An 11467-nucleotide genomic window follows, 5' to 3' on the forward strand; every position below is an offset into this window, starting at 1 on the left:
TGCATTCACTACTTTCTCCCTTCAGAGTTCACAAGCTAGTTTCTGAGCATCCCAAGTAGGAAAAATGCTCAGCTTGAACAACTGACTGGAGTCAGGTTAAAGGATAAGTACTCACTCTGCATGAAACTACATTCTTCTAGATGAATAGTCAAAGGTCAAGGATCTAGCATGAGTAATGTACATAGGACAGTACTCTGATGCAGAGATTTATTACTCCCACATGAATCAAAGTATTGCTTCTGCAGTTTGCACTTAGCAACTATCAAGCTCTGAAATACATGAAAATGTTATGGTGGCAACTTGCTATCTCACCTACCTTTTGCTTCACTGCCACTAAGCAACAGGCTTATGATGAGATAAACATCCTAGAAGTCCCTTAAGCACCCAGGCTCCAGGAGACCGAATATCATAAAACTTCAAAAGGGAGGGTTGTACAAATCTTACATAACTAGGGAAAAAAACTAAGAAAGATTTAAACTCACCTTTTCAGACTGACAGCTTGCTTGTCTTTAAGTCTAATATATATTTAGACATCATAATTTCTAGCTGCTTTTGCATCAGTCTAACCTATTACAAAACCATGTAAAACACCTCCTCCCCAGTATTTCACTGGGAAACTCCTGGGTTATGGCAAAGAGTGAAGATGAACGCAAATCATTTCAGAGCCCACTTTCAACTGAAAAATGTTTGATACAATTAAATCATTCAGTTCTATTTTGGCAAGTTGGTCACTCAAGTAGTAGAGGATGATCACAAAACCTCAGGGATCATGCCTGATACATGCTGTAAGTAACAAAAAGAAAGGTGATCAACAACAGTATTATCAGGGCTACATCATTTGTTTACTGTTCAAGAAACTTAGAGGAACAGCACTGTCTTAGCTGTAGTTGCTGCCRTATCAATTTGTTTGAAGACTCTGACCCTGAGCAAAGTCTGTTCTTCAGAAAGTCAATGGCTTGTCTAAGAATGCACCAATCTCTCAATATCAAATTGTAGGATGGTAGAAAGTAAAAAAGAATTTGCTTCTCTAGAAACAAGGGAAGGTATTAGTAAGGTATCAGATACAAGTAAACTTCCAATTCATACGCAGTGTGCTTCTCAAGCAAGCAGTTTGAGGAGGTTATATTTTGGGACACAAGTTACTAGTATCAGCACGTTTTTAGGTATCAAGACAAAGAATACAAGACCAAAGTGGCAAGAACCACTTCTGTTTCACATTACAATCCAAAAATATATCTCAGACCCTCAAACACCATGTTTTCAAGCAAAATAAGAATATTGTAAATCAGAATTCACAACACTGCTTTCCCTACTGTTACTGTTAATGACCAGCAACCATTCTCACCTCAACTTTCTTGTTATGATCCAGAGAGATCAAAGCTAAGCCACATACAAGCCTGATTCAAGTCAGTTACACCGTTTTGGTAGTTCCACCAATTTAGTCACATTAAGAGGCTTAAACTGTTCATTTTACTCCTAAAATTAGATATTAGATTATGAGATGACAAAAATTAACCATAAATTCTAGCCTTGCTTCAAAAAATTTCAGCAGGTAAATRAATTGTGCACTTACAGCCTAAGGCAAAGACTTGAAGGTTATTCAAACAGACACTGAGATACAGATCATCTTATGCTAAGTCTGTACAATATTTAGTTTGATAGTAACAAAGCAATGCATCTGTAGCAATACACCCCAGTAAACACTGTCCTCAGCTGATAGTAAAGTTATACTTTGCAAAGAATTCTTATAAATTATACCAGGATCAGGCCCATGATCCGTCTGTTGGACATTATGTTTGTTGACACTATTTTAACAATACACAGATCTGTTTTTGAAAGTCTTCCCATGAGTGATTTCTGTCTATATCTCAGGAGAAAGTAGTTCACTAGCACTTCCAGGACCAAGCATTGAGCACTATAGTGCAAGACTACAGGACTGCAAAGGACAAGATGTCTTTTTATCCAGAGTTTGTGTGGACTTTCAGCTTGCTTTTACTAACACCATACAAGAAACCATAGAAAAAAATTCTTCCATGATGAAGATACTTGATAGCACACTGGTGGTGAAAAAAACTAGCCAAGAATTATGAGAGTTTCCACCCTATAAAAGCACACATCAGATAAGCTATTTTTCTTCACTTATGCCATACTCTATGAAAAACTAGTGTTGGAGACATTTTGGACTCAAGCCAGCTGACAAACCTAAGTATTCAGTTACTTGAGTGCTGATAGCTATGGCTTTAGCACAGATTGTTTTTCAATAAGACCATCATTCCTGGCAAACAGCTGGAAAAAAAATGTTCCTCTAAAACAAATCAACCTGTAAGCAGAAGGGCATGTATCCAGTCTATTTTTCTTAAGGTAAGCTTTAAGAAAATAAGCCCAGCAGGGTGTAACACATGGAAAATGAGTTAGACACCATGCAGGCCAGACTCGTAAAGGCAAGCAATTAAGTATTCAGTTTAAGGAGCATTCAAACATTACCCTTTAGATTTTATGCAAAGACAGTCACTACCACCAAGTAGGAACAAAAAAAAAAAAGTGTTCAAGGACATGACAGAGGTTTCTTCAGCTTCTCTACAAAGCCTGCTATAAGCCAAAACAGTTCTGAAAAAACAAACTCCCACAGAGCTTATCCCAGGGTAACAGGTTTCACTCAATGGAGATGGTTCCCTACCACTATACATTTCCTAGTGTGCACTGTTCCAGCTAGGCAGCTCTCATGCATGAGAGGCCAGGCAGAGACAGCAGAACTATGTCTGCAGGCAGCATACCCACTACTCTGCAATAGCCACTTACAGATTTCAGGAGCTAGACAGAATGAAGCCTGAGCAGCCAGGTAGGTGAACAGCAGTCAAGATGACCTCTGGCCCAAGAGGAGGTATCTGTGTGCCCACACAAGGAAGAGGATAATGTAGTACAATCATGTAGACATTCAAGTACTGATAGGTGGGAGATCTCAAGGCAAGATTATCTTGTACCGGATACAGAAATCTTGGTTTCTGTGGAAAAAATGGCTTCCCAGCCTGCTCTAGATACAAAGGCCTGTAACTGAACTTACCTAAATGTTTTCCCTGTTTTGATTTGGTCAGTCAGAGATACCAGGTATTCTGAMTAATGACAGATATTTGAGGGCCAGCCCTGTAACTTTATATGCTCCRTGTATTTCAGTAACTGAATTCTGTGACTGAAGGCAGACAGGAGAACAAGTGTGGGGCTGCCAGTTACTTAATATGGCAACTGACTTGTGACATGATGTAGGTACAGAGTTCAGATAATTGGCCTTAACTGGCTAAGTGAATTCACACCCAGTTATATTAATATACTCACAAATGCTAAGATTTTAGCTCTAAATGTTCTATTTTAGCTATATAACCCAGCCCCACATCTTGATAGGTGATAGAACAATCCATGAGAACAAGAATTTCTAGGTGTTCAAACATTGTGCTAAGTTTATATTAGGGAACAATCCCAACAAATGCTTGTAGATTATGTTTCAGTGTCCATCAGACAGATTATGGTTTCAGAGCATGTRCATCACCCAGTATGTAGGAATTTAGAAAAGCAACAGCTGTATAAGCAGCTCAAAGCACATGAAAGCCGTGCTATTTTTACTAGCAAGCATCAGCATTCAGATCCTCAAACATCTGAAGTGGAAGCCCAGCAACAGGCTTATTTCTGGAGCATTATTTCATTTCATCTGAGGTTAACACTTTAAACATTAACTCTTACATCGACTTTAATGTGCTGTTGCACATTGGATTAAAAAAAGCAGAGTCTAGAAGTTGCCAAAGTCAGGAGACACCCTGAGAACTATTGCCTGCACTACAATAGGTGACTTTTACAAACAAGTCTAAAGCTGTTTTAGAGGAAGCTGAAAACAACTTCTCTTATTTGATACCAAGAAATTCAATTTAAATCTCAGTCCAAAAAGCTCATCTAAAAGCCAGAGTTCAACTCCTCCAAGTATGTAGAACACAGCTTTTTATGCATCAGCTCAGCTGGACCGTCAAATGTGATGCAGGACACAGCAAATATGCAACAGCCAAAATTTAAAGCAACTTCAAGAGCTTCTTGTTCCCCCCATAAGCTTTAAAAAAGAAACATAAGTGCAGTAATGAAGTTTGCTTCCCATAGAAACTGTATAGTCAGAGCTATTTAAGAGTGCAGACTGGCCTCCTTGGTTAAACCACCTCCTTCCCAGTTTAGGTAGCTTTTATTTTATTTAGTAGAGTGCCCATCACACACACCTCTTTAACCTTCAGTGATTACAAAGAGAAGCGTTCTAGTCAAAACAATGGACGAGTATTACAGCATATTGTCCTTGTTGGTGAGAGCTGCAGAATGCAAGACTGCTACCAGTGACGCAGCTGAACACACAGAAAGGACTTGGACCTCATAAGGCTGCTTCCCTCCCTAAGGTCAATGCTCCAACTTAGAGCAAGCTGCTTTTTTCTACCTCTTAAGATGTTCACATGCCAAAGCTTCAAAATACTGTTCTTCCATTTTTTTTCTACTTTATTCCATCCAGCATAAAAACACTAAGGAGTTGGTAGGAATCAAACACTTTGTCATTAGACAGAGGAAAAGACTATTAAAGATTGAAGTCAGCTTTTCTGACTGCTTCTCTCCTCACATCTAGGGAAGAATGACAGTGCAGAAGAGTATTCTGGTATGAGACAGCCTATTTATCAGTATAAGTTACTGTGCAAACAAAGGATAAGAAGGATCTAGGCTAGATCTTTGACAGCATTTACTAAGAGGCTTGACAGTCACTTGCTTCAGTCTGAGGAGCTTGCCTTTATTAAGGATATAAGCATGCAGGAGGCAAGTATAGTTATTTCCTAAAGATTTGTGGCATAAGCATCATGCTTATGCAAAATAAGGATACACACTCTTGACAGTAGAAGAAATTGGGATCAGCCAAAAAACCCAGTAGTCCAGCACAGTAAATACTGATCAAGATCATCTTGGAGTCAAAGGAGCTAATACTGTATTTCTATAGAAACAGGAGAACAGATAGCAGGCTTTCTGTACCAGTTTGGAAGACAGGAAAAGGAGACMGCTGCAGCCAGTGCCTAGGCAATAACGCTCAACGATACCAATAGTTGCGTGGACTGGTAAGAGCTTCCAAGCAAGAGGCAGTTCTTTAAATGAAAGAGGGACTGATTATTCTAATTCACCCGGTAAGCCAAAGAACTAAGCTGGACAGTAGTAGAAGGAAGAGGTAAGAAAACATGAAATCTAGGTAGGCAGATTCTCTTGCTTATCGGGGTTTGAGAGATAACTGTTAGAAACTTTTTACTTAGAGAATTGTTAAAAGCAGTACCAGCATTTACAAGTACAAGGTATTTGGCATGCAGTCATCTCATGCAGTTTTACTATCCAAAGCTCGAGTTATTTATCCACCACTTGTCTTAATGAATGAAGCTAAGTTCACAATTTATTCAATAAATCCATAGGTAAGGAAGGTGCCATGATGGTGGAGGGGGTGGAGAAAAAAGAAAATCAAAGCGGTTTACTTGTGGAATATAGGGGCAAGTGGCAGGTCTAGCTCAGCTGAAGTAGACATAGCCAAGTTAAGAGAGATTCAGTAATTTCCACACTTCAACCTATAAACTGCTTCAGAAAAAATTCTTTACTCCCTGTTGATGTGTGTAACTAAAGCTGCAGTTTAAAGGCTGATAGATAAGTTACAAACCAGGCCCTAGACACCATTTTAGCTAGTTTTGAATAGCCACACAGGTAAAAGAATAACTTAAGTCATTTCCACTCTCTTCCTGCCACCCTGGCTTTTCAGCCACACCCTTACCATTAAGGAGGGTGACCAAATTCTTTCCCTTCCTCCCTTGAGGATAAAGCAGCTGAACAGACCAGGTCTGAAAACCAGTTCACAGCTATACAGAGGAATCAGTGGGAGATCTCACAAACCCAGTACTGATATGAGAGAAGGGATTGCTGGGCTACTTATTTTGTATTCATGCTTGAGTTTGAAAAGAGCTGCTTAATCAGCTTTCCTAACACTCAGAACAATTAGGAAGTAATCAAAGCCTTATAAGATTTTTTCCAGTGGAGTATGGCACAAGCTGTCTCTAGCTAATTAGCYCTACAAACTATTTCATGCATAATTGCAGGAATTCAGATACATTTGTTCCCCACTAGACATGAGAGTCACCTGGAGACTWAAGACAGAATTTCTTTGATTTCTTTGCTATCCTGTTGAAGGATCACAGATATTTTTAAATAGAGATTAAAGTCACATACACATCATATTAGAACAAAGTTATCTTTCCTGCAAACACTTTCAAGATCCCAGAGAAATTATATTCCCCTCTCCAGGTAATAAGATTGAGCAATTAACTATTGACAYATTTTATTCTAGCTGTTTTGTTCAGTTGTGTTTGTTTCCTGTTGCCATAGAAGCCTTTCAGGCAATATTCTGCTCAAGGACCTTGTGTTGGAAATCACTGCTACAGTTTTCAGACAAGTCTGAGCTCTGACTTGATCAAGACAAAGCAGACAGCCCAAGACTRCACACTAATAACACAACACTAAGGTTCTGCAAGCAGTTCTTCTCTTCTGCAATTAGTGTACAACAGATGTGTTGCAATTCTTTCAGACATTTTCTTTTTCACTCCTGTAGATAGCTTTTCCCCCGCCCCAACTGCGTGAAAGTCCAAAACATGGCTCTAATATAGTAATGTTAGAAGCCTAAGCTATGAGAGCAGAGATGAAACGGAAGTAGTACAGACTCTGAATTAGCTTACTGTAAGTATATCCATCTAAGCTTCCAGAGTAATCTGAGATCAATATGCCTTCAAGACTGGTAATCAGCTTCATGTTTGTTCTTTCACTGACTAGGGACATATGAACCTGGAATGCCAGCACTGAGGTGACAAGCAGCTAAGATACCAAGTAACCAGAACCTCCTCAGTCTTTAGGGAAGCAACTGCTTTGCAGTTAAGGCACTAGACATAATTAAGATCTAATTTCAACACTCACCTTCAACATAGACTTATGTTACCACCAGACTCAGTTCATCAGGCAACCCTCTTTGGAATCTGCTTTAAAAGAAGTAAYGCTTTGTTCCCTCTAACAGTTTAGGAACATGATGGCCTAAGATCTTAGGTAATCAAAGCACCTAACATAACACTGCTAAAAGCCTCCCATCTTCACTAGAATGACTATCATTAAGTCAGTTCAACTTYTGAAATCCAAAAGGAAGGTTTACCTGATAGCACTCAGAGCTTACTAGATAGTTGACTTATTTAGGGCTTTTTAATAGGACTTATAACCTTAAGGTGATTGCAAGAGAAATACTGTAATCAAAAGTACTCCAAAAGCCTCATGAAATTGTAGTGAACGCGTCATACTATTAGGGAAAGTGAAGAGCAGCTACACTGATTCTGAGCCCCTACAATGGGAGGTCAAGGACCAGTCTGCTCAAATACACAGCTGACCTTAAGGTTGACTTAACAGTGAATTCAACAGGCTTTTCTTACAACTGGCCAGGATGTCATTACTTTAATGAACTAGTTGTGAAATCTATTATTGGAYAGAACACATTATCACTAGTCTAACAACTTAAGGCACTTCAAAAAAATAGGCACTTTAGAACTAATAGTTATCCCTGTGTTCATTAGCAGTACACGAAATCTTTGCTTACTGTGAGCCCCAATAGAGTTCTTCCCTACTAGAAGAAAGACTGTGATCAGGAACAAGTGCTGATTGCATTTCTCCCTCCCCATTTCCACAGACAGTGCTGTATTGTGCAGTCCACTGCAATACCAGCAYACAGATCCTAATAACTCAGAGTAAGCTCCTGAGGGGCAGGTGCAATTTTCCATGCACCCACAGACAGTCCTGCACAAGGCTTGGTCCTACCTAATCCAGGTACCTGGGACACTAGCAATAATAAAGTATTTGACTGTTAATACATTGGTTTCCAGATCTAGAACATCTTTATTTCCTCAAGAGAATACCCTGCCATTCATTTGCACCCAGGTTTAAGAAACACCCTAGGCAGAAGGATGGTTAAGTGTAGCTCTTTTCCCCACAGCACATGGCAACACGCTAAAGAGACACTACTTACTCTTTGGTCAGAAGTGGGCAGGATTTGAGTAGAAAGCGGGACAAAGCAGAGTCCTGGTAAATGAGATCAGGAGGGGCAGTTGGGCTCTTTAAGTTCAGGCAGCGAACAATAACATACAGAACAGCAGCAACTGCAGCCAGCTTCACCCCATCAAATACTGCCGGCAGTTCAGGGGTTTCCAACATTGCACTCATTTTGAACCTGAAGATTAAAAAAAGCCTTTTGCAATAGACTGTTGAGTATGAATGTCAATTGCCATGTTAAATATAAAACCATGCTAACCACATTAAGTTGTCAGTTAACACTACAAAAATYATAACATCAGATACCAACTTAGATTAGCAACTTCTAAAATGAAAGGAAGTGTATTTTGTACTGCTCTAAAGACCTTGACTACCACTGGATAACCAGCTGGGCAGATTTATTCCTAATCAGCACTGCACTAGAATAGCAGCAATGTCTCAGGTGTCAAACCCTACAGTCTGCAGCCAGTCAATCTTGGCCAGGATCAAGTGTCTAACCCAAAGAGAAGATGAGTTAAAAGTTAGGCTACGAGGTAACATCAGCAGCTTCGTATGTTTTTCTTCCCAGATGTATAAGCCAAGCTTGAAAAGGGGAACTCGAAAGAATTACTGTGCTATTTCCTCAGTCTGACTTTTGAAATTCAATGAGAATATTGGTACTAACTCCTGCAGTTATTTAAGGTAGACACTTGTATATTTTAATTCACTGTAGTTCTACAGCTAAAGAACTAGGATTAAATCCAACCCTTCGAGGACTTCAGAGTAAAGGAGGGGAAAAAAAATAGTCATACAGAACTAAATCATCATTCCACTTTAAAAGTAATTTCATGAACTGATCCAGCTTCTTTTGAATGAACAGATGGTTCAAATAACTGGCTACAATTAGAGATATTTTATCTGTACTGAAGGGGCAGGTTTTTCCCTTGGTCTTGGCCCTTCTTCAACCACCTGGGTAACCCAAATAAGATAGTAATTGACAAGCAGTCTTACCAGTGTCACTTTCTTCAAGCTAGAAGTAACTGGCAGGCCTCAGCAGATGCAACTTTTACTGTCTGGTTCCACCTGCTAGCCGAGTTACCCTRGGGGTGGGGGAGAAGAGAGAACAAATCAATTAATATTGGTAAAGCCGCATCTCTACTGGAAGATAAGAACACAAATTTATGCAGAGGTCCTATCACAGACATTGTAATTGATTTATGTATTCAGTCATAGCCACTTCTACTTTTTGATACACTTGTCTCTTGCCTACAGACAGACTCCAAACTAGATCAGTTGCCTATACCATACTAATTCTCTCAGCTGCAGCAGGCAAATACCTTCATGAGAAAGCATATATAGGAAGCAGTAACAAGAACTGGTGCAACTTCAGAGAAGGTTGCTGTGATCTGCCAGAGCAGGGCTACAGACTTCAGAGGAAGGCATATGGTCACCATCTTAGCCACACAGTAAAATTGTCCCTAGTTATAAAAGGTACCCCAAATCTCTTAACATTTAAGGGACTTGAAGTGATGGGCTACTGCTCTTCTCGACTTTGTAACATTTATGTTGTTACCTCAGTGCTAAGTCAGATCAAAAGAAGTTTCCTGCTACTTTTACACAGGATTAATAAGGAAGCATCACTTTTACAGACAGAAACTTGTAAACAGTCTCTGCTTGGTTTCTACACTTGCATTGAGAAATTATAATATAAACACACTTCAAGACAGTGAGAACCACCAGGAGGCTCAGATACAGCCACTTAATTAGCACTCATGCACATACACCAAGGCTCATTACAAAAATTTGATAATGCCAGTGAAAGGGATATAGCTTTAGGCCTGTAACCAAAATGTAAGTGATATTTACAATTAGCACTTCTGATTCCCTACAGGCACAACAAACTGATTTGGAATCAGAGYTTCCAGGAAAAAGCTTCAGAGCTCTCTCTGCTCTTCTGAGGCTACCATCTCTGACTAGGAAAATAAGCCAGTAAGAGGCCATACAAAAGTCTTAATCTTCTGCCAATAAGGATGAGTGTGATATGTGCTAATTTGTTGCATCAAAGTGAGAAACAGCCTTGGGAATATCTTGTATTGTGGTATGTGCTAATTTGTTACATCAGCGAGAAACAGCCTTGGGAACATCTGTGGGARCATCCTACASCCTGTGGTGGGGGGCATGTACCCYGCCTGAGAAAACTGAGTTGAGCTAGCGAAGCRGCAATRTTAGTTTAGATAGCCTAATATGGCGCACAATGCAGAGGAAGACTCCAGCCTTCATCCCCACGACCACCAGAGGGCTGAAGAAGACCCCCTAGCAACAGCCRGYRCAACYGYAGAAGWTACAGGRAGTGCCAKGTATACCCGGAACTGGAATCGCATATAAGGAGACTGTGAGGGGGGGGKKKSSSSKSSCSKTKGKKGRRSMRGRRRMYYCCCSRSCKSCCMRSSSYKKTTTKSCTTACTTGTGACTTGCTCAATTATTTTATAAATTGGAATTTATGCAACCCGGCCCGAGTGGTTGTCAATTTGTCGCGTTTACTTATAACAATTTGGTGCCGTGACTCGGATGCAGGTCTCCCTGGTTTCGGGACTCTGACTCAGGGGAGGCGCCCCATCTTCGGATGGCCCYTGAGTGGGTAGTTCCCCTACCACAACCTGTATTTCCRAACCCTAAATCAGGACAAGTAAGCAAAAGAACTGCAGTACCCCGTAAACTTTGYGCACGAAGATCCGAATGAAGACTCAGGACTGAGTGAGTATTGGTATGCGGTTCCGTTCGGTTGGGGTGGGATACCCGGAGCACATCTGAGTGAGACGTCCCCAGGGGACGGAGTGAGTGCGGACCCTCCAGGAGGGTGATTGTGTAGTGGGGGACCAAAAAGGGGCACCCGTCGGCCGACTGGGCCGCCCACTGCGAAGGGACAACCGTCCTAGCAGTTAAAGACTCGGGTGGTGTGAGTGCGGTCCCCCRAGGAGAGAGAAAGTGACTGGGGTGGGTGCTCCAGAAGATGGGACAGAAAAAGAGCAAGTCTTCTGATCCCATAGAGGGCTTTACAGTACGGTTACCGGATATACCGCCCGATAGCCCTTTAGGATTAATGATTAAGTATTGGAACGATTGGCCCTCCAGAAAAAGGCAAAAGCCGAGAAAAAATGGTATATTACTGTATGCAAGTATGGGGTGGGAAGCAGATTAGAAGAGACCACCTTTACTGGCCAGTATACGGGTCTTTTGAAAATTGGATATGTCAGGCTCTAAATATATATGTGAATTCAAAAGAGCCCTTTAGTTTAGAAGAAAGTGAGTATGCTAGTTTATGGATAAGACCAGATACTCGGACCATGATATTTACCCTGAAAGAGAAAGGTCC

The 11467-nt window shown here is 40.6% G+C and overlaps 1 protein-coding gene across 1 annotated transcript in view; it reads right to left on the reverse strand.

Annotated features, from left to right (window-relative positions):
* Nucleotides 1-9256, reverse strand: part of ABHD2 (abhydrolase domain containing 2) — a 33852-nt gene extending 24596 nt beyond the window's left edge. Inside the window, exons 1-2 of the mRNA XM_026060528.1 lie at nucleotides 9106-9256; nucleotides 8093-8293 (exon numbers count right to left, since the gene is read on the reverse strand). Of these exons, the coding sequence (XP_025916313.1) occupies nucleotides 8093-8286 (194 nt within the window). The 5' untranslated portion in view covers nucleotides 8287-8293; nucleotides 9106-9256. The remainder of the gene's footprint in view (nucleotides 1-8092; nucleotides 8294-9105) is intronic.
* Nucleotides 9257-11467: the final 2211 nt, after the last annotated feature.

The sequence above is a fragment of the Apteryx rowi genome, unplaced genomic scaffold (genome assembly GCF_003343035.1).
Source record: "Apteryx rowi isolate R43461 unplaced genomic scaffold, aptRow1 scaffold_17, whole genome shotgun sequence".
In the NCBI taxonomy this organism is placed as follows: Eukaryota; Metazoa; Chordata; class Aves; order Apterygiformes; family Apterygidae; genus Apteryx; species Apteryx rowi.